Source organism: Ursus americanus, chromosome 18 (assembly GCF_024610735.1).
Source record: "Ursus americanus isolate L20-20 chromosome 18, mUrsAme1.1.p, whole genome shotgun sequence".
NCBI classification, from domain to species: Eukaryota; Metazoa; Chordata; class Mammalia; order Carnivora; family Ursidae; genus Ursus; species Ursus americanus.
In genome coordinates, this window is record NC_142144.1 from 8,450,253 (window position 1) to 8,474,455 (window position 24,203).

Consider the following 24,203-nt stretch of genomic DNA (forward strand, 5'->3'; position numbering starts at 1 on the left):
AAAGAATACAAAAATACTAATTGGGAAGGATATGTGCACCCCTGTGTTTATAGCAGCATTATTTACAATAGCCAAATTAAAGAAACAGCCCAAGTGTTCATCAACAGATGAATGGATAAAGAACATGTGGTATAAATATACAAGGAATACTATTCAGCCATAAAAAAAAAATCTTGCCATTTGCAACAACATGGATGGATCTAGAGGGTATAATGCTAAGCAAAATAAGTCAGAGAAAGACAAATACCATACGATTTCATTCATATGTGGAATTTAAGAAACAAAACAAATGAGCAAAGGGAAAAAAGAGACAAAGCAAAAAACAGACTCTTAACTATAGAGAACAATCTGATGGATATCAGAGGAGAGGTGGGGGGATGGGAGGAACAGGCAAAGGGGATTAAAGAGTACACTTATCATGATGACCTCACTAAGTAATACACGGAACTACTGAATCACTATATCATACACTTGAAACTAATATAACACCTATATGTTGACCATACTGGAATTTAAAAATTTTAATAATAAATTAATTAAATAAAATTGCACATGTGATTCAGATTATATTCCTGTTGGATAGTATTGGTCTAGAATGCCAGCCCTGGTTTTCAATCCCAGATAGTGCCACTTACTCTCTGTGTGAAGAAATGATTTTCCTCTTTAAGCACTGACTTGCTCATCAGTATACTGGGAATAATAAATATACCTAATGTACCAGGCTGATGTGAGAAGAAAATTAGATAATGCATGTAAAGCACTTAGCGTAAGACCTAGACATGGGAGACGCCTGGGTGGCTAAGTCAATTAAGCGTCTGCCTTCCGCTCAGGTCATGATCCCAGGGTCCTGGTATTGAGTCCCACGTTGGGCTCCTTGCTTCTCCCTCTGCCTGCCGCTCCCCCTGCTTGTAAGTGCAGTCACTTGCTCTCTCTCTCTGTGACAAAGTCTTAAAAGAAAAAAAAAAAAGACAACTCTCTTAAAAAAAAAATTAAAAAAAAGACAAAAAAACCCTAGACATGGCAGGTGTTCAAAAATGGGAGCTGCCCTTAATTTTACATCCAGCATTAGGTGAGTAATCAGGAGATGAAGGTTTTAGACCTGGCTCGGCCCACACCTGGCTATATGATCGAGGCAAAAAAAATTAATCTCTTAGATTCTTCACTTCTTTATTAGAAAATCAGGAGCTAACAATCTGCTTCATTGGGTTATTCTGAAGGCTGAATTCTTTCAGTCTACATGTATTCATTGAGTACCTACTATGAGCTAGGCACCATTCTGGGCACTGCAGAAAAAAGCAATGAACAAGTCAGATAAAGCTCCTGTCCTTGAAGAGTTTCTGTTCCAGAGGAGATACATCACAAAAAAATATTATTATACAATGTAATGCTGGGAAGTAATAAGAAATATGAAGAAACTGGAGCAGGGTAGGGAAAAAGAGAGTGATGGAGAGATGCCACTTTAGCCCAGGGACAGAGACATATGGAGAAGAGCCAGTAGGAGTGAAGGAAGAGAAGGACAGGGCCCTGTGGCAGGGGGACTCTGGGTGAATCTGGATTAAAAGAAGGAGCCAAGGTATAGCTGGGGAGCACAGAGATGGGAGCAGGAGAGGAGACTCGGCCAGACCACAGGGGGCCCTGGAGGCCTTGGGAGGAATGCAGATTCTCATTCTCATACGAGGCAGCTACTAGAGAGCTTTACACAGGTTTTTAAATGATCCTTTGGCTACACTGAAGGAGGTGATGCCAGGCTCAGCATGGCACAAAATAAATGTGGGGGCCGGCAACGGCAAAAGGCTGAGATGCGGCCCAGTCAGCTCCCCCAGCACCCTGGAGGGCGTGAAACCCGTTATAGCAAAGGGGACAGGGCGGAAGTGGGCGTGGCAGGAATTAGGTCAGCGGTGCTGCAGAGAATGACAGCCCTGCAACAGTGCTTGCAGTCAGGCTCCAGGTCACCCCAGAGGCAATATACTCCTCCTCCACCCTCAAAGCGCAAAAGGAAGAAACTAAGTCATGGCAAACGAGAAGCCAACTCTGCACCTGCGCCACAAGGACAGCCCTCAGTCAGACGAGCAGAAACACACTGGCTGGAGAAAAAACAATTTTTAAAACATTTATTATTACAAAATACTATCTTCTTCCATAGAAAAGTCATTGTAAAAATGTAGAAAGGAAACAAAAAGAACCAGAAAGAAGAAAAACTAAATTCCAATTAACTAGAATCCTACAACCAGAAGTTAGAGTAAATAATGTTGGCTATTTATAACCAAATATAATGAATACATAAACAACAAATCTAGACCTCTTCCTCGGCAAATAGAAATATGCGTGCATTGCACGTGCTTTTTAAAATGACACTGTCCTCTATTAATGGTGCTGGAACTTGCTCCTTTCACTTACTATTCGTATAGACTGTGCATGACTTCCAAGGTGGTTAATTCTAGATTGATGGCAGTCTTTTTAACGCGGCTTAGTATTTCACAAAGAATATTATATCTCACAGTCCCTGGGTTGTTTTTGCCATCCCCCCCATCGCACCCCGTTTTGGTGCCCAGACACTCACAATAGTTCCATTACTTACAGCAAACTCCTCGGGACTCACTTTCAAGACATCGAAGACGACGGCATCGTAGCTCTTGCTGGCATAGTCGCAGCTCTGGCCCTCCAGAGAGTCTGAGCTGCTGCTGCCCTGCGGAGACAGGCAGAGAGGGGCCGCCTGAGCTGTCGGGCTGACTCCCACACCCAGATCGATGATGCAAGAGTGACAGCAGCATACAGTGAGAAAAGGTCCTACTGCCCGCTGCTTCGCCCCATTCCAAGCCCCGTGTTAGGTACTTCATACGCACGCTCTTGTTTAATTCTCGTAAGAACTGAGTACACACTATTTTTATTCCCACTTTACAGATAAGGAAGCAGAGGCAATGCCACCTCCCCCGAGGTATCAGAGCCAGGAAACTGGAGAGCCAGGAGGTGAACCTAGTTTCGCGTCTACCTGACACCAGACGCCTACCCTCGATCACTGCCCCCAACTGCTTCCAGCCTGTGGTGTAGCTGGTGGGTTAAAAAGATATAGCCCACTCTTCCTTCGAAAGAACAGGACTTCACAACCTAGGAGGCCTGAGGCAATCGTCTGTCTTGTTCTGTCTCTCAAACATTACCTGGTTTCACCTTTGTTTTTTGGTTTTGTTCTGTTTTTTTCTTGAAGTCATTGAAGGAAATTCTTACACAAAATGTTGAACTGACTCTCAAGGCTTATTTCATGTATGGGCCATTTGGAATTCAAAGCCAGTTTGCTGATGAGGTGAGAGGTAACCAACAGGCTTTGGAGACGGGCGTGAAAGTTATATTTAGTAGAACCCCTTATTACGGAGAACGCCATGAGCCCTGCATGTACAGAAGGGGTCTCCCATAAAAGAGCAAGTTAAAACTCCCCAAATGTGGCCAGTTTTATGAAACCCAACACCGTGGGGACCCCAGAATGTTGCACATACCTTCTCTTCGACTTTATTTAATTTCATCAAATTCTACTTTGGGGAACCAATCAAGCTTACCACCCAAAACTTGTGCCCTGTTCATAAATGGTTTTATTCGTCTCGACCCATGAAGAGGGATTTTGTGGTTTCCATTAACCTCAGTATCTTGGACCGGGATTTAGAGAACATGCTTTTATTAATTCTTCTTTATTTCACTCTTTCCAAAATGGCTATATCTGGAAAAACTTCGCAATCTTACTGGAAACTAGAGTGTTTTTAGGCCAGTGAGGGAAACCAACAGTCAACAACTGAGAATGTGAGGTTAAAAGGAGGAGTGGAAACTCAAACCTGTAGATTTCAGGAGGCCTGTGTCATTGAAAGGTTTTACAAATGAGGCTGCTATACCCAAAACTCTAAGACGATCTGAAGCAGCAGCACATCATGGTGGTTAAGAGCTCTGAAGTCATGCCTGGTGGAAGTGCCAACTCCACACCAGCTGCTGCCTGACCTCACACAGGCTACTTCACCTGACCGGCTCAGCTCTCTGGAAAACGGCAACAGTGACACCTCCTCCCCTGGGCTGTGGTACGGGTTATAGACGACGGGGCTAACAAAGAGGCGGGCAGAACTCCCCACACCCCCACCCCCACCCCCGCCAGGAGACACTGACTCAAGGGGCCTGGGCGGGCTCAGCCATGGCTATTTTAGAAGTTCCCTGAACGATGGGACATTCTCCCCTGAGAAGAATCTGAGCTAAACTTTTGAGATGTAGCTAAGACGAATGCCTCTGAAATTGGCAGTCTGTCGTGCCCCTCAGTCTTATGCACAGACTCCAAGCAGGCAAATACCTAGAAGTCACTCTGCACTTCCACACCCGCCTTCCAGAAAGTGACCACGTCAGGTAACAGGGTGGTTTTTCTCAGCGTAGTGTCATCAGGGTTAAGAGCACTGGCTTGAGCGTCACAGGGGCCTGGCTGTGAATCCCCACCCACGGCCAGCTGTGTGACTTAAGCCAGTTTATTCACCTCTTCCTGCCTTAGTTTCCCCATCTATAAACTGGGGGTGAAGCAATAGTACATACCTGATCGGGCTACTGTGAGGATTAGTGGGATGGCACCCATGGAACATGCAAGACAAGGGCCCGGCCGACAGGACGCGCTGAATTATGGGGGTGGATGTGTGTGGTGTTATTCAACCACCAGAATTTACTGAGTACTGCAATTACACATGTGTTCTTTCCTTCAACAACTATGTGAGTATTACCATGCTCCAGATACACATATGCATGAACACACAGAGAACATATGTATAGTATATGTGTACATGTGCATACACACACACACACAGATCAGAAAAGAAAGAAGCTTTACTCTAAATGGAGAGTAAATTGTAAATGAAAATAGAAGTCTCATTCCTCCAGTTACCGAAGAGTCCATCCTGGGATTTCAGGTTTCATAACTTTCCCGTAACACCCCATCGCATCTGCCCCAGACACACGCGCTCATACAAGAGGCCTTATTTAATCCAGTGTTGCCCCAAATACATTAGTGGTGGTGGTGACGATGAGGCAGTGACTTCATTTAAACCTATACTGGCACCACTGAGGAATTTTAAAAGGTACTCACAAGTCTGTTTTCAGAAGCAGAGATCAAAATAAGGAATTTTTTAAAGGTTTATAAGACATGAATAAGTTCCTGTGAATTTCTAGCCAATCACACAGGATCATTTCAAAAGCCCGGCTCAACTGTGAGGGACTGAGCGTTCCCTCGCCAGTCTGTCACGGGACCAGGCACTACACATTCGGCAAGGTGGCATCCCTGGGCCTGAGGACACCCACGCCTCTTGCATGCCTCTGTTCCATCACTGCACTTGGAAAACAAACCCCCACAACCCCAAACCCTGGGGCAGGGGCCCTAGCCCAGGCCACTCTCAGACCACCAGTCCTTACAGCCATCTCCTACTGAGCAAGGTAAACAAGAACACAGGGCCAGTTGGAATCACTTCTGTCTGACTTCATTCTGGAATGTGGGACTTATTTATAATCAGCAGCAGCTTTTCTTGGGAAAGGTCTGATCCCATCTTGCCACCAAAATGGAATGTGGCACTTGCTACAACTGGACTGGGCAGGTGTTTGTTTTCCTTTGAAGAGAACGGCTGCAGAAAATGTACTGATCCTCAGGGCTGACTGCCTCCCAAATCTCACGCCGGGTGTGGCCAAAGGCCTCAGGCACGCTAACAATGGCCGTATTCATGGAGCCTTGCTGCCTTGCTGTCCACAACTCAGCTGGGGCCTGGGTCCGCTGAAAGGACCTCCCCTACCCCCACCCACTGTCCCAATTCTCACAGCCCCTGTACCTGTGGAGTGGCGGAGGTGACCAACACGCTAGCCATCAGACCATTCCTCTTGTACATAGTCTCCGGGCCGCAGGGAGCTTCAGGGCAGCCTCCGTGGGTGACATAACCTGTCTAGAGAAGTCCTGCAAGGCAAGGGGGCTCATGAAAACCAGCTTCAAATGCAACTTAATCCCACCCGGGGGCGGGGGCCGGAATGCTGTGCTAGACTAGAGCAGAAGACCCCAGAGAAGAACTTTACTTTTTTTTTTTTTTTAAAGATTTTATTTATTTATGTGACAGAGAGACAGCCAGCTAGAGAGGGAACACAGCAGGGGAGTGGGAGAGGAAGAAGCAGGCTCCCAGCGGAGGAGCCCGATGTGGGACTCGATCCCATAACGCCGGGATCACGCCCTGAGCCGAAGGCAGACGCTTAATGACTGAGCCACCCAGGCGCCCCCTACTTTTTTTTTTTAAAGATTTTATTTATTTATTTGACAAACGGAGGGAGAGAGAACGCACATGAGCAGGGGGAGGGGCAGAGGGAGAAGCAGACTCGCTGTGGAGCAGGGAGCCCAACACGGGGCTCAATCCCAGGACCCTGGGATCATGACCCGATCTGGAGGCAGACGCTTAACCAAATGAGCCACCCAGGCGCCCCGTGACCTTTGTTTTAAATGAAAGCAGGTAAAGAAGACAAACGAATTCACCGTGTCTCCCCGTGCACTCAACCGCTTCGTCAGTAACAAGGTGGTAACAGCTAATACTTGCACAGTGCTCAGCGTGTGCCGTGTACTTGACAAACAGTAACTCAACGGACCCTCACAACAGCCTTGGGCAGGTCCTCTGACACCCATATACATGTGAGCAATCTGAGGCGCGGGGAGGGTAAGTAACTCATGCTTTGGTGCCTTCACTCGCACCGTCCCCTGAGCCCATCATCATTCACGGCCCTGTTCAAATGTCATTTCTTCTGAGTATCGCTCCCGGACCACTCGAACCAGAACCAGACGCTCTCCTGCCAAGGTGTACATACCTCTAGCAGAGCGTTTATCATGTCACTGAACATCACGGAACTGTAGCTGCCCCCTGCTTTTCAGCAGGAAAGTGACCGGGAGAGTAGGGAGGATGTAACAGGTAAGAAAAGAAGGTAGAGGACCCGGCTGGAAGCCAACTGCAACGACCCAGGCCAGAGCTGAAGGTCCTCTGCGCTAAGTAAGGTTGTCACAGTGAAGTCAGAGAGAAGGAGACGGAATGGGAAACAGCAGGGGCAGAAACTGATGGGGAAGGGGGACGGCAAGAACGAGCTGAGGGTGAATGGTGTCTGGCCTGAGTGCCAGAAGGATGGTGCGTCCCTCCTCAAGGGAAGGAACAGAGGTGGTACAGCAGATTTGTGGAAGATGACGATGAACTTAATCTGGGATATACGCCGAATCCGCGGTGCCAGAAAGAAAATCCACCCTGAGGACAAGATCTCACCCAGAGCCCACTGGGGAAAACAGTCTGGAGGGAGACGGAGAAGATCTCCGCCCTGCCTGTGATCTTGCTGGAGCCTCAGTCACAGGGCCCACGGTGGAGCAGCGTGCCAGACAGGACAGAGTCAAACACCCGAGAAGTAACATCAGAGCGCCACAGGCTCCGGCCACGCACGGCTCCAAAGCCACGATGGCCGTTCCCTCACAGCCGCTCCAAAGGCTTCCGTGAGCCGTGTCCTCCTCAGCGACAGCCTGTGAGCCATCCACCTTCCCTCCTTTCTTCCCCCAGACACTGAGAAGAACCAGTCTGAGCTCTAAGTGACATTTGGGGGCCAACTGGGGACAGATGGATATGGACATTTAGATGATATCGAATTACCATTCATTTTCTGGGGTGTGACAGCAACAGTAGGAGGTTAAATAGGAGAAAGTCTACCTGGGTGACGCACAGAACAGAATTCAGAACTAAAGTTAGCTTATGACTTAGTTTCAAATCAATCCGCAAAATACACTGAGGTCGAGTTGAAGCAACCACGTCACAATGCTAACAACTGACATCCACCGACTGGAGTTCACTGCACTAGTCTCTCAACTCTTCTGAATGCTCAATCATTTTCATACTGAAAAAGAAAGAAAGGGGGGGAAAAAGCACAGGTCCGCTAAGTTTTTCCTCAGAGGCCAAACTCCTCTTTCACAAGCAGGGAAAGGGGACGGGTTGGAAACACTCATACGTCAATCATTTCTGTCCTTGGAGAAGCCATGTCCACGGTTACCCAGGACCCGGAGCCTGTGGCTGGGGCAGGTTGGGAAGGCAGCTGCACAAAAGATAGGAAGAGGCCTTCAGTGAAAGAAGGCCTAGGAATGGGGAAGGGAAATGCCCCAGGGAAAGGCAAAGCAAAACCACAGTGAGCTACCACCTCACACCCGCTAGGACGGCTATAATGAAAAAGACAATACCAAGTGTTGGCAAGGATGTGGAGAAACAGAGCCCTCATACATTGCTGGTAGGGAGGCGAAAGGTACAGCTCCTTTGGAAAATAGTTTGGTAGTTTCTTCAAAAGTTAAACATACACTTACCAAATGACCAGCAATTCTGCTCCTAGTAGCTACCTTAAAATAAGTGACTTAAAATAAATGAAAGCATATTTCCGCACAAAGACACAGACGTGAATTATTCATCAGAGCCAAAAGTTGGAAACAATCTAAACGCTCCTCAACTGCTGAATGGATCAACAATGTTATATGTCCATACGGGATCAACAATGTTATGTGTCCATACGGGATCAACAATGTTGCGTGTCCATACGGGATCAACAATGTTGCGTGTCCATACGGGATCAACAATGTTGCGTGTCCATACGGGATCAACAATGTTGCGTGTCCATACGGGATCAACAATGTTGCGTGTCCATACGGGATCAACAATGTTGCGTGTCCATACGGGATCAACAATGTTGCGTGTCCATACGGGATCAACAATGTTGCGTGTCCATACGGGATCAACAATGTTGCGTGTCCATACGGGATCAACAATGTTGTGTGTCCATACGGGATCAACAATGTTACATGTCCATACGGCGGAATATTACTCAGCAGCAAGGAAATGAAATACTGATAAAAACTATAACATGAATAAACCTCGAAAACATTACACTAAGTGAAAGAGGTCAGGCCCCAAAGACCGTACTGTAGGGTGCCATTTTTATGAAATGTCCAAAAAAGGCAAATTCACAGGGACAGGAGCACATCAGTGGTCGGCTGGGGTGGAGGCAGGACGGTCTGCAAATGGGCACAAGGGATTTTTCTGAGGTGACGGAAACGTTCTAAAACTGGATCACTGTGACAGTCCCACAGCTCCGTAAATTCGCCAGAAGTCACAGAAGCGTACACTTTGAATGGGTGAATTTTACAGTATGTAAATTACACTACAGTGAAAGCAGCAGCCACCACCTCGGTTTCATGGTGGCGACCTGAACTCCCATGTTTAACTGTCCCCTTCCACATCCAAGAAATATTTTAAATATTAAAATAATCCAAGAAATATTAAAATAGCAGAAACAAACTACATTAGCACATGACAAGAGAGAAGGGTTATTAATAAGCAAAAAACTTTGAGGAATTTCCACTGCAGAAGAGATAGGACCGCAAGGAGGGGAACCAGCCTCTGGAGCAACGGGAAGGCCTCCCAGGAGTTAGATGGATGGAACCCTCCAACAGACAGCCGATGAGAAACTCAGAGACTTCAAAGCAGGGAATCCAGAAACTGAGGCTGAAAGTAAGGCCAGCTCAAGAGCTCAAAGCAGCAGCATGAGACTGGCTCAAGCTGCAGAGCTGTCTCAGACCAGATACACCAGCTCGTGTGCACTGGGAGTCGGGGCCAACCCAGCCAGGCGCTCGATGCCAGAAGCCACCAGCTCGTTGGATGGACCATGCTCAGATCAGCTCAAGCCAGACTGAAGTGACTGACCCAAGCGCGTCCCCACGGCAGGAGGGCATAGGAGATAGCCAGCCTGATGTTCCTTGTGGATCCAACTTGCTCCTGTTCCAGGCTGAGGTGGGCTTCACTCCTTTCAGGGTATGCCTGGCACTCTGCGGGTTTTCACCAAGGGGAATCCAACACGGAGCCCAATCTGCTCAGCCTGGCCCCAACCAAAGACCTTGGCTCTCCCCAGTTGCCTGACACCATAAATTCTCAAGTCACATGACCCTTCAACATAGGTGCCACATTTTATTCTCACACTCTCTTCCATGACTGGTTATTGGCTCACTCCTGCATCTGAAGGACACCGCCAGCTCTGCCCATTTCTCCAGCATCGTTGGGGGTGGGGTGCACTTAGGTGCCCCTGTTCACACACCACCAGCAGCACACCCAGGGCACAGCAGCTGTGCAAAGCTGGGCTAGGTGCTACATTTCTAGCTCATTTCATCTTCACAACAACCCCATAAAGGGGAGACGCTTCTACTCCTGGAAACTGAGGCTCTGAGAGGTGCTGTAACTGACTGCTACTTGAGTGATGGGGCTAGGAAGTTCAAAACCTGGTCGACACCAGCGCCTGGGCCTGGGTCTCCTCCAAGAGCCCACGAGGACCCAGCAAGAAAATGCATGTAAAACACTCCGCCCAGGCCAGCCCCAGACCAAGCACTCAATCAAAGTTATTAGTTACTATGAGTGTTAATCTAATCCTACAGTTCTATTCATTTATACCTATTTTTTTTTCCTAAAATAATGAACAAAAAATTAACCTCAAGAAAGCACAGCATCATGCTGTGAAACCACAGGCCCCCCTGCAGGAAAGAGGTTCCCAGCAGTGTGAGTCCAGGTGTCTAAGGGCAGGGCTCCTCCTCCAAGAGGCCTGATCTGCCCACCCACACCCCTCTGGCCCCCCTAGAGACAAAGCATATCAGCCACAGTGTGCACCCCTTATGCTTCCTACGGGCAGCCTGGGCTGGAAAGGAGCACTTGTTTGACATCTGACTCCTGCATGTCTTGCCATGGACACAAACAGCCTAACTTATGGGCAGTGACTCTCAGGTAAGTGATATTTCACATGCGAAGAAACGACAGGACCAAGCAGAACAGAGTATCCTTTCCGGGGCCCAGAGAAACCCTCACCCATCCACCTTCAGTCCTCAGCTCCTCATTAGGGACCACTCTCCCATTTAGGGAGTCAGCCTGGCCCAGGCCCCTCCCTGAGACCTGCTCCTGCACCCCACGGGAGGGCCCCTGATGACGGCGACCATCCCTCCCAGGCCAGACTGACTGGACCAGAGTGGCCAGTTGATTCTCCTGAGACACCAGTCTCTGCTGGTCAGCCAACCTGAGGCACTGTGTCCTCGCTTCTAGGGGGTGGCCAGATCCTGCCTGGTGCACGGAGAGTCGGCCAGGGTGTGAGGGGAGCAGATGCACGGGGAAGCTGAAGGCAGAGTCTGTGTCTGAAAGAAAAGGAGAGCAGCGGACCCGGCTCCCACCCTGGGGCTCTGTGGTCGATGCCTCTTTTTCAGCGGCTGGTAGTTAGAGTGCCTTTCCAAAAGACCTTGACCAGGGCTACTTCCTAAACACCAAGTTCATGCCAAGCCACCAGAAACCTGACCCTGAAAACACAGGGGGCTCATCTGAACGGGGAAACATACGCATGTTCATTCCCTCATCAAGCTCCTACTTCATGCGGGAATCATTCTAGCTAGGAGTTTCTAACGATTTTTGTGCCTTGGACCCTTTTGGCAGCCTAGTGAACCCTCTAGGTCCCTCCACACAGGAATGTTTTTACATACATAAAATAAAATTACATAGGAAACCAATTACACGGGATTACCCAGGAAACCAATTATATTAAAATACAGTTATTAAACTATTTTTAAATACTTTATAACATGATAATGTATATTTCTTCATGTAAGGGAATATATATATTTTTTTTTATTGTTGCATTAAATAACAAGATCTGTTGGCAGGTTTAATAACTACCATAATTTGAAAGTAGTTATGAGCACGGATATTCTAAGAGGCCAATGACTGTTATGTGATATGAAAATACCTGTGATTTTTATTGGTGACAAAGTCCCAAGTACTATTATTATTACTGTCTATATTAGTAACTGAGGGAAATGCTAAATTTCAGTTAGAAGTTGGTGAAAATAAAGATGTCGTATTTTCCCATCAAAATTCAGTGATGCCTGGGGGCGCCTGGGTGGCACAGTGGTTAAGCGTCTGCCTTCGGCTCAGGGCGTGATCCCGGCGTTATGGGATCGAGCCCCACATCAGGCTCCTCTGCTATGAGCCTGCTTCTTCCTCTCCCACTCCCCCCTGCTCGTGTTCCCTCTCTCGCTGGCTGTCTCTCTGTCAAATAAATAAATAAAATCTTTAAAAAAAAAAAAATTCAATGATGCCTGGTCCAGAGGCCCTGTTCCAGGCACTAGGTACATGAAGCGAGCAGGCCCTGCTCCCACAGAACTTACATTCCAGTGTAGAAGTCAGAAAATACACACAAGGATACAAAGAAGATAACTTCAGATACTGAGAAATATCTCAAAAAACTAAAATAGGGTGGAAGATAGTATTTGCCAGGTCATCACAGAAGGACACTCCGAGGATGTGAGATTTGAACTGAAAGCTTGGGAAGGAGTCAGTCCATAAAAACCACCGTGTATTCTTTGCAGAGGGCACAGCAAGTGCAAAGACCCCAAGAAGCACCTGAGCTTAGCAGACCTATGATGGAGGCAGATGGAACCACGCGGGCAGAAGGGAGCAGACAGCCAGGCTGGGGCCAGAGCATGAAGGGCCTTGCATGCCGTGCGGAGTGTGTGTGTTTCGTCTGGAGTGCAGTGGGAACCCTCTGCTGTACCGAAGGACTTTGGGCAGGCGAGTGACAGGATCTGACCTTAACTGTTTTTGAGGTCACTTTGGCTGCTGGGCATAGAACTGGATGAAGAGAGACGAAGTCGGAGCCTTGGAGGCAGCAGGGGTAAGAGAGGACGGAGGCATGGACTGCTGGCCACAGGGATGGGGGATGGATCTGGGAGGGGTTCTGGAATGAAACAGACAAGACCTGGTGATGGACCACATGTGAGGGGAGAAAAAAAGGGGAACCAAGGATGACTTCTAAGCTTGGGGCTGTCACTAGTGGGTAACAGCCACATGTCGCTCAGCTGTTCATTCATTCACTTGTCGCCCATCCACTGAGCCTACTGGTAGACCAGTTCTGGGCATCCAGAGTCAAAAACGACACAACCCTGCCTTCCAGGGTCATGCAGTGTAGTGGGGAGAACAGCCAGTAAGTAGATACCCAAGGGACACACGCTCTAACAGATCACAGGTTCACCCTGGGGATCAAAGAGGACATCACTGAGAAGAACCCTTGAGCCGGCTCTCAAAGGACCAAGTGGGAGTGTCTCAAGGAAGGGGCCAAGGAGGATACCCTGAGCGAGTGTGGAAGCCCAGGGCGGGAAAGGCCTAATGACACGCCGGTGCACCGGGAGCACAAGGGAGCAGGCTCCCCTCCTCACCAGACTCCAGCCCGCATCCATCCTAACACACAGTGGTCAACAAGCTAGGCAGGGACCCCCAGAGAGTTTGTTTTAACGGATGGCCCTGACTGAAGCCACAGCCACAGCATCTTATCTCCTGGTCACTCCCTCATCTGCTCAGCAAACCTGGCGAAACTTCCCAAGCCCTGCTCTGTGCAGAGGATTCAGACCAGTCCTTGGCCTCAAGGAGCTCACACACCATTATCTGCTCACCACTGTCATCATGACAATTTATTAGACACTCTACTCCAGGCTCTGGCTAGGGATCTCCATGCATTAATTTTTTTTTTTCTGGTGAGGAAATGGAGGTGCAAAGAGATCTGTAACTCAGGGACGCACTTTTACAGGCCTGCACCGACCATGGCCCCTGCTGGACAGGAGCAGTCTGGCAGGCAGGCAAGAGCCCCAGCTTTTTCAGCTTGCCATTTGAATCCGAATCACACCAAAACCCCATCTTTCCATCCTCCTCCGACTCTCTCACCTCACACACACACACACACACACACACACACACACACGCGTGCGCGCACTGCTAATGCCTCCTTGGAAACCAAAACACTGCCGAAGAGCAAGCAATTCTCATGATGTAACTTCGCAAGAACGTGGCAATTGTATCAGGACCACAGAACAATCCCTCATCTCTTGTTTCTGTATGACAGACTCTGTTCTCGTGTGTGGGCTCCCGGAGAGGGGAGGAAAATCCCATATGCCACGTTGGTTTCCTTCCAAACTTTCAGAATTCTCCTTCAACGTCGCAGGTTCAGGAAACCAAGAAAATAACACGAGACAGTCTGGTGCAGACCACTGTTGAGAAGGCAGAATAACCACTTTTTCCTAAGCGTATGGAGGTTGTTTCAAAGAAAATACACACATCCAGGAATGTTCAATTACAAGAGAGTGATCTCTTCCAAATGTTTCAGACAAGCGTGGAAACAGATCTCGGGCCCTGCTGCAGAGCCCGCTTCCTCAGTGCGGACTGGACTGCTCTCCGTAGACGTGGTAGAAGCTGGCTCCACCTTCGTGTGTCTTGAACAGAAGCCGTGACAAGACGAATAAGAAGGAAACAAAGAGGGTGGTGGGCAGAACAACCCCTCCATCACTTCAGGAGCGGTGTCTGTATGTCTGTCCACACACACACACACACATACACACAGAGCCACAGCATGCAGATTTCCAATTACCAAAAGGCTTCCCCCAAAGGTAACCATCACTCTAGTGCTGGGCCACTGGCCAGCAGCTCCAGAAAGTCCCCCTGTGTGGGCTGGCAGGGCTGTTATCTCTACCTCCTCCTGACCCTCTCCAAACTGGCCAAACCTCTTTTCCTGGCAAGCAGCAGCGTCTGGCGGCTTTCAAAGAGAGGCCCGGCCACGTAAGCACATGTCAGACTTGAATGCCATCACTCACTGCAGCGCTCCCCGCTGCTCCCACCCCGCACCCCGTCCCTTCCAAACCACCCACCAGATGTTCAACCTCCAACATCCCACCTTCTCACTGAGGGGGGGAGAATGGGCTGGGGAGGCGCCACCATGGCTGTGCCTCTGTGGAGGAGAGAAAGCAGCAGAGCGTGGGAGAGAGGGCTGGCTTTAGGGATGGAGGTCCGCAGATCTCACTAAAAAGGGATGAAACTGAGCGAACCCAGAGAAAAGGACGAGGAGGGCATCTCCTTGGGGAAAGGAAGCACCTATATTTATGGAGCTAAGCTAGGCACCACCAACAGGCAGCAATCCACAAATTCAGGTGACAGGCGCGGACTGAGTGCCGCCCCCCCACCCCCAGTCCACACAGGGTCTGCTGAAGCCAGGGAGGCAGAAGTGGATGAGGCCCATCCTCATTCTCAGAAACCTTATCCAGCCCAGGGGCACCCAACCTTTCCAAGGAGGAGGACTTCCTGAATTTCTTATACAAAAGTAATACAGATGCATGCTGAAATTGTAAAAACTGAATAAAAAGGTATAAAATAAAAAAGGAAAGTCTCCTCTCCCCACAACACCTAGTCTTTGTCCCCAAGGTCACACAGCATTTATGCACACATCCACACACGGAGATACAAGTAAATGCACAGATAGGTACGTAAATGTATTTCAGAGTCTATCCTTTCAACACTAAAAAAAAAAAAAAATTAGTTCTATTTTTGGTATCTGTTGACTAAGAAAAAACCCTTGGTAACAAAAAGCTGTTATAAATCACCAACACACTTAATCTGTGGTCTAATAATCACAGCATTACCAAATCCGCTTGGAACGCAGCAAGGTGTATTCACAGCACCCATTCTTCAGCCTGACAGAGCTCGGAGCACACGTGGATTTGGGGAGGCCTTCCAGCAGCCTGGAGTTCAACACCCTCCGCCCCCCGCCGCTTCCCAGCTGCAGGTGAAGGCCTGGTTGAAGCTAAGAACAAGACAGCTACAGAGCAATGTCTGGGGCAGGAGAGCAGATAAATCAGGACCTGAATTCTCACCTATCACTTACTGGGCCCTGGGCAAGCCGCTTGAGCTGAGCAAGCTCCACCTTCCTCGCCTGTTAAACAGGGAGAATCGTGATACCCACCTCGCAGATTGTCCAAGGGGTCCCTAGGATGCTGTCGGCTAGGAGTGGCTGGTAAATGACACCTAGCACCCCTCACCAGCACGCTTGTCCCCTGGGGCGGGGCAGGCACGGGCAGGGCAGGCACTGGCAGGGCTCTCTTAGCTCAGACCACAGGACATCACATTGAAGTTGAGGCACCAAGAGAAATATGAGTGAAGAATATGCACTTCTCATAAAACCAGGGAAGGTTCTCAAAAGAAAACCAATCCTTTGGTTAGCTGGATAGCTTTCTAAGACCCTCTATGAAAAGGCCACTAGAGCTTCCCCATCCCTCATGCACGCACATACAATTACTCTTGAAACCAAAGGCTCCTCCCTTCCGAAACAAGGCTGCAGAACACAGGTGGAGGGGAGAGGTCCCTACGTGCAGCCACCAGCTGGTAGGCAAGGCCTGATTTCACCATAGCGGGGGAGGCCGACTTGAGGGAAACAAGAGGCCTAGGGATCCCTGTGGGTGAGGGCCTAAAGGGAGCATCGGGAAATGGGGGTAAAGCAGAGAGCAAAAATGAGGGTGGTCTACCTGGGGCATACCAGACTCCCTCAACAGCCCTGGGAGCACCCTGGAAAGCTTTCTGCATATTTGGGATCATGGTATCCAGACAAGGGCCCCAGTACCCGCTCCCTCTCCCCGACTCTGCACAGCCCTCATCAGCCACCTACTTTATTTTCATTAAGGTCCCAGGAGCATACACTCTGGGGAGGGCAGGCAGTGTTGCCTGGAACTGGACGAATGGTGTCCACCTGGGCAGCCATCAGCAGAAACAACCCTCCCTGTGGAACACGCCCGGCCTCACCACAGCCCCCAGGTCCAGACAATCCAGCTTCTGCTCGAGGGCAGCGCCCTCCTCATACTCTCCCTGTCGTACCCCTACCTCACGATTGGTTCTTGACACAAACAGAGGGACCCTTCTAAAATACCAACCAAACACTCACAGGACGTACACTAAAGAGGGTGAGCTCTCCTGCAGGTAGAGCATACCCAGCTGCATCCCAGATCTTTCTCCAGAAGGAAGCCAGAGGAATGCCTGAGTGGTAAGAGAAGGCGCTCCATGTCCCAGGCAGTGGCTCATCCAGAAGCAGGCAGCGGAAAGAGGAGAAAGAAGTCAGCCGGCGGCATCAGCGAGGGCAGCGCCACTCGGGGCGGAGCTGAGGACAGCCTGGGGCTCCGGAGAGCCGGCTCGCAAACGGGCGGAACAGGGAAGGCGGGAGGTGGAGACTGGGGTTTTCTGGGAACTGGAGGTGACTCCTGAGTATGTTCTCAGGCTGAAAATTAGTAGCAGAGGGCAAAATATTAAAAATGCCAGAGAAAGGGGGGATGCCTGACAGCACATCTCAGAGAGGATGGTAAGGTGGGACCGTGGTAGCTGCTCCCCCTGCCCCCACAGGATGGGGGAGGATGGTGACCGCTACTCAGCCCTTCGCTAGAGCAGGGAGGCCCTGGGGAGACTGGAGAGCCTGGCTGGCACAGGGGGCACCCATGCCGGGACACAGGGGCTCGGTGAAGCAAAAGCACAAGAACCAGACCAACGATCTCCTAGTGAGGACTTGATGTGACCCTTGATGGGAACAGGGAGCTGTCCCAGGCCGGAGGACACCGATAAGGCCCCACAACTAGATGCAAGAAGGGATCCTAGACTGAGACAGGAACAGAAAAAGAACACCGGGAGGGAAACCGGTGGCATCTGAAAAAAGTCGACAGTCCAGCTCATAGCATCGCACCTGTATCAACTTACCTAAGTTAATCTGATAACTGGATTAAGCCTGTGTACGCTGTTCACACGTAAGCTGCAGGAAGGGTACATGGAAATGCCGTGTACTACTGTGCAACTTTTCTGTAAGTCTCAACTGATTTCAAAATAAAAAGTTATATTTAAAAATTTAAATTTGCCCCCCCACAACACGCGCGCGCGCGCACACACACACACACACACACACACACACACACACACAAAGCAGGCCTAACACTGGGCTCACCATTTCCTATGCCAACCATTACCTGAGAGGTGCAGCTCTGGGGGGCTGAGGGTCAGGCATTTTACACTTGTTACCCGTGGGCCAAACATACCTTTTCTATGGTAGACAGAGGATGGGGCTGGAAGACAGTTTACTGTGAGGAGCAGGGGGTCCCCCTCCCCTTCCTAGTCCCTGTCAAGGGCAGAGGAATTACTGGTCTGACTGGTACCAGTCCAGGTCACTGACAGCCACGTCTGTTTGGAGCATTCCTAAGTACCCAAACGTCACACACCCGTTCAAGGCCCCTCTTCTCTCTGCCGCTGCCGTGAGACCCGTGGGACTCGCACATGCACCCCTACATGTGCCTGCCTGGCCTGTTCCTGTACGCTGCTGGCCAGAGGAAGGTTAAGACCCCAGGCACAGGTCAAGCTCCGGGGGCGGGGGAGGCCGCCCTGGGCGGGGAGCTCCTCACTTGCCTCAGTCATCTTCGAGCAGAGAGCCCTGTGCCAGATACCAGCAGCTCGTCATGGGGGTAGGGTAATCTGATTCTTTGCTGCTCCTCCTTGTCATGAGGTCGAACTTTAGCCATATCAAGGTGAAGAACAGGTTGCCAGAACAGGACACCCACACCTCTTGGGCCTTCCTGACAAACACCACTGCGTCCTGACTCATCACGCACAGCCTGGCACTTCCCAACTAAACAGGAAGGAAGTTGTCTGAGAGCAAGACGGCGTGGGTGAGGTCCGGCCAGAGAAGGACAGGGAAAACCACCTGGGCAGCAGCACAAAGCCCAGGAGGAACAGGGGTGCACCCCAGGAGGTGGGAGCAGGCAGGTGGAGAACATCATCCTTGGATTGAGGCCGTCTCCAGGTGCCATTCCACATTCCACGGGGGACACTGCAGCGGGTGGCGTGGGGTGGCGGTACCAAAGCGCACAGAGGAAATGGCATTTTCCCATCAGACCATATAAGCAGATCTAAGTTCCAAGACAATGAACTGGGTCCACACATCTGCCTTCCCCTCTCCAAACCTTGTTGAGATGAAAAACCAAGAAGAATAAGAAATCTGTTACAGTGTTGAAATACAGGGAAGGATGACATCACCAAACCAGAAATTCAGAATTCCTAGAAGATTTGAGGCAAATGGAACTGGACTGAGGAGAACCTCTGAGTGTTAGACATCTGGCCACAAAATCAACGGTCTCTCCCGTCCAAACAACACCCGGCTAGAAAATGCAGCGGCCTGAGAGCCTACTAACCAAACATTACCCAGAGATAAACTTGAAAAGAAATGTACAGGAATCATTTGAAGCAAACTGTGATATTTTCCTAATGAAAAATAAGACAAATCAAAGGAGAGACGTTCCACTACTCTGAATAAAGAGACAATATTGTAAAGACATCAATTCTCCCCAAATGATCTATAAATAAAATACAAAGTCACTCTAAATCCTAAGCGGATTCATTTTGGAATTTAACAAATTGATTTAAAGTTTCATCTGGAAGAATAATTTTTAAAAGCTAAGAAGTTTTGAAAAAAAAAGCAGTAGGATGAGAAGTGACCCGTCCTGCCAGGAAGCCACGGAGAGATGAACGGATTAGCAGGACGGAACACTGTCCAGATCACAGGGTCAAGTACACGTGAGACTTAATATCTGGTCAAGATAGCAATGCGGGGGCGCCTGGGTGGCTCAGTCGTTAAGCGTCTGCCTTTGGCTCAGGGCGTGATCCTGGTGTTCTGGGATCAAGCCCCGCATCCGGCTCCTCCACTGGGAGCCTGCTTCTTCCTCTCCCACTCCCCCCTGCTTGTGTTCCCTCTCTTGCTGGCTGTCTCTCTCTGTCAAATAAATAAATAAAATCGTTAAGAAAAAAAAAAAAGAGCAATGTGAATGGTGGGGAAGGACGGATCATGTAATAAATGTTGATGAAACAATCTACTATTCATTTGAGGGTAGAAGGATTTGTTTAAAATCTTACCCAGTATCTTAAGAAAAACAAATGAGCACAGAGAAAAAGAGAGAGAGAGAGAGAGAGGCAAACCAAGAAACAGACTCTTAACTAGAGAAAGCGCACTGACAGTCACCAGAGGGAAGGTGGGTGGGCGTGAACTAGTTGACGGACGTGAAGGAGGGCACTTGGATGAGGAACGGGTTTTGTACGTGTTGAATCACTAAATTGTACACCCGAAACTAATATTATGCTGTATGTTAACTAACTGGAATTTAAACAAAAACTTCAAAAAAAATAAAGATAAAAGTAAAAATAAAAAATTTTACCCAGTATCATATATAAGAATAATATTTTGATAGAGATTTAACCAAATGTAAAATCCCCATAAAAATACCAGAGGAAACATTAATCATTACTTTTTAAATAACTTTGGGCTGAGGAAGTCCTCTCTAGGGTGATACAAAAGCCAGAAAAACAAAGGAAACCACTGGCAGATTTAACTACATTAAAAGTGAAAACTCTGTGTAAGAAAAGACATCACGAAAAAGATGTAAGACAATGAAAACACCAGGGAGGGGGTGTCTGAAACGTCACATGAGAGAATGAAGCAAGATCCTTAGTATGGAAAGAATCCCGCCAAGAGCCCGGCTCAACGCTCGGCAGGCGTGCTGCCTCGGCCGGGGGCCTGTCCTCTATGCCCCAGCTTGTCACCTGCAAAGAGAGGCACTACCAGCAGCACATTTCTCATGGGTGTGAGGACTACACGAGATGCTGTTTTGTGAAGCACTTCCCCCAGAGTCTGAGCAAAGCAAGGAAATCATCAGACAGGCAAGGCAAGAGTATGTTCCAGCAAGGTCACTGGCTACACCACCACCTGCAAAGAAGGGAAGAAAACACTGGAAGACCTTATCGGTGTGTTTCAGTGCGGGCAGCTGGGGCACATCCATGCGGGGGCCCCCAAGCCGTGGTTTAAAATGATGAGATAGATCAGTATCCACAGACAGACAAGGATGTCCACCAATTCAGGACACGGCAACCGTTATTAACTGACTGGCAAGTAGGTGCTGAAAGTCTAGTATGTGTCAGGTACCGTTCAGGGGCTGGGCACAGAGCAGTGAAGAAAAAGCTGGAAGCCCCCCGTACATTCTAGTGGCAGACAATAGATAAAGCCTGCAGTGAAATACATGGAGTGTCAGCTGGTGGTACGAGAGGAAAAAAGTAAAGCAGGGCTAGGGGCTAGGCGGAGGGGAAGAGGGGTGACAATTTTAAATGGGGAGGTCTGAGAAGTGCTGAGAAAGTGACATCTGGACATGTTTCCAAACATTTACGCACTAATGTGGACACATTCCATTATTAATACCACTACCTCTGAAAGGTTTACAGCACTTTCAGGACGCCTGGATGGCTCGATAAGTCAAGTGTCTGCCTTCAGCTCAGGTCATGATCCCGGGGTCCTGGGATCGAGTCCTACATGGGGCTCCCTGCTCAGCGGGAAGCCTGCTCTTCCCTCTGCCTGCTGCTCCCCCTGCGTGTGCTCTCTGACAAATAAATAAATAAAAGCCTTTTAAAAAAAAAGTGTACGGCACTTTCACTTTCTACTTTTTGTACACGTCAGTATTGTTTCTTTTAAAATTAGTGATAAAATAATGCTGTGAGCAACACAGCACTAGGGGGAAAACTGAAAGTGAACTTCCCCAGACAAGCACTCCGGGATGGCTCACAGCCAGGTATTCCAGACTGAGGAGGGTGGAGTTGGTGCCTGGTGCTTTGGCACCACCTGGTGGCCATTTCCAACCACGTCAAGGAGAAAAGAGGCAAGGTACAGAATTGTACAAAACGCCACCTGCCCTGTGGACAGGGACTGGAAGGAAAATGGACAGCACAAATGCACCCTGATTTGTTGGGGTGACAGAGTCATGGTGAGATTTATTTAGCTTGGATTTTCTATCATAGTTTTATAATGTTTCATTCATTTATGTGTAACTTCAATGGAGCCGTCCTATGGAACAGCCAAATGTACTGGAGGGACAGAAGTGGAGAGAGGTGGGATGAGCGGCACAGAGCCATAAAACCAGGCCATCTGCACATGTATCCCCAAGAAGGTTGGGGAATTCAGAGTGACCACCTCAGGTCACTCGATCCGTGGAAGAGGAGGGGTCTTCCCCAGTGGGAGTGCCTAAGGGACAAGGTCCCAAGAGTCTGGCTGGGATACGCAGCCACATACCTGCCCTCAATGAATCATCACTAACTGAGCATGTGCACAGACCACTAAACCAGTGCCTCTTCCCCAAGGCCCAGAGGAGACTGAGGGATAACCCCCGGGTGACGGGGAGGTGACACTGATCACAGAGGACTCCGCCTGGGACACTTATCCCTTCTCCACCCTCCTGGTCCTCAGTCTACGGAAAGCCCCTCCACTGAGTGCCCTGCTCTTAGCCCGCCCAGCACCTGTCACCCTGACAGGGAGTCGCTGCTTTCCCTGGGCATCTCCCCTCTCAGCCATGAGCTCTGTAAGGTGAGTCTCAGCTATCTCATTCACCGCCAGAGACAACACCTGCAAGTCCACTGCCCTGGGTTTGAACGCAGCTCTGCTACCTACCACCTCTGTGACAGCGGGCAAATGCCGCTCTAAGCTTCAGTTCTCCCCCTTACCCACCTCGTGTAGCCATTGTGAGAACTAGCAGCACCAGCTCACACTCAGGAGTGCTAAGGGGTGCCAGGTGCTCGTCTCAGGGCTCCGCAGGTCCTAAGTCCCTGAGCTGAAGAGTCTCCGTGGGGTAAGTGTTGTTACAGTGTCCGGCATAGGAAGTTCTCAGTTATTTGAGCCTCAGTTCCCAGCACAGTACCCAGCAGTTGGCTGTGTTCTCAATAAAAACGGATTAACTACTCCCCAACCTACTGTGAAAAGGGGCAAGGTGAGAGCTAGACTGCGACACTTAAGTCACCCCAGCAGCACCACCAGCCCCCAAAAAGGTTCAAGGACTGCACTAAAGGACTTCAAGGAGACAGGCCCTCCGGCAGGTACAATCACCCCTGCAGCACTGGGGAGGGTGGGGGAAGGAAGAAGTAGTACAAATACTTGGGGCTGATGCCGGAGTTGGAGTGGAGTGGGGGACAGCAACACTCTCGCCTCAGGCTCAGGGTCAGCTCAGGCAGGACCCAGGTGGAAGCCACCCCCTGGGAGCGGCTTCAGCTAAAAGCAAGTGAGACTTGCCTTAACAATCCCTCCAGCGGGATCGCTCCCAGGCTCCCTACGGACACCTTCAACACACCCAACCAGTAATGGCCCCATTTGAACATCGCGTCCTATCCTTACTGTCCTTGCTTTCCATGTGCTTCCTTCTGATTCCTTGCATTCCAACCTGCTCTCAAGTGGTCAGGGCTGTGGTTCCCACAGGGGAAGGAAAGAGGGGGCTGAGAGGTACCAAACCCATTGAGAACCACAGGCCCTGCCTGCAGGGGAGCACCTTCTGTGTGGGGAGTGCGTAGTCTCTGCCAGCCCCTTGGAAGTGGCAGCCAGCCACTGAAGGAGAGATGCGCAGACAAGAACAGGTGCCAAAATGTTTCTGGAGCTCACCAGCGGCCACGCCTATCCTGCTGTCTCTCACAGCCAGGTGTAAACAGGGGCCGTGAAAGCATCCTCCTCCCTCCTCTCCTTCTGGCTCCTTCCTGCTCTCCTTCCCAGTCTCATTTTAGATGTTACTTCCTCCGGGAACCCTTCTGTGACCCCGTTATGTCTTTCTCCTACAGGCCTTTAGAGCACCCAGACTTCTCTCCCATGGCACTCATCACGGTTGTCCTGAATCATGTGTTCGTCTTCCTCCCTGGACCAACACTCAGCTCCCTCTCCAAGACATCCAGTAAGAGGGTCATGCAAGCTGCGACAGGAGCCGGTCCATGGCTTCCATGGCTCACAAACCCTTTCCGAGCAACCTTTGTGCTGTTGTCTATTTATGTTTAGGCTCCAGAACGAGATGCTCAAAAGTCAGAAGGTGCCAGATGTTACAACTGATGGCCTGAACCTTCAGCTTACAGAAAGGAAAACTCAAGTCTCCTTGCTTAAACAGTGACATTTATAAAGACGGCCTCAAAAGAAAAGACGGAAAGGAAGGTACAGTTACTTATCTGGGTTGTTTCTTGATATTTAAGTATTTTTGAATTATACTTTATTGGACTTCCTGTTTAAACTACAAAAGCAACAGATCCGTGTTGCTATAAGCCAAACCCAATAGGATGTACAAATAAAAGCCATCAACCCACCCTCCCCCTATCGCTCTCCCCGTTCCAGCCACCAAAGGTGATCGCAGCAAGCAGCAAGCAGCAAGCAGCAAGGTGTATTCCTCCAAGTTTTTCTGCCAAGCAACAAAAATACACGTAACCAAATGGGACTCATACCAGAAACCAAAGTCATACTGT

General features: G+C 49.4%; 1 protein-coding gene across 8 annotated transcripts in view; it reads right to left on the minus strand.

Annotated features, from left to right (window-relative positions):
* RALGPS1 (Ral GEF with PH domain and SH3 binding motif 1) overlaps positions 1 to 24,203 on the minus strand; it is a 280,227-nt gene that overhangs the window by 223,233 nt on the left and 32,791 nt on the right. For all 8 annotated transcript variants that reach the window (XM_045790913.2, XM_045790912.2, XM_087869364.1 and 5 more), the window contains 2 exons: positions 5,826 to 5,947; positions 2,579 to 2,686 (listed from right to left, as the gene is read on the minus strand). In XM_045790913.2, coding sequence (XP_045646869.1) covers positions 2,579 to 2,686; positions 5,826 to 5,882 — 165 coding nt within the window. In that variant the 5' untranslated portion in view covers positions 5,883 to 5,947. The remainder of the gene's footprint in view (positions 1 to 2,578; positions 2,687 to 5,825; positions 5,948 to 24,203) is intronic.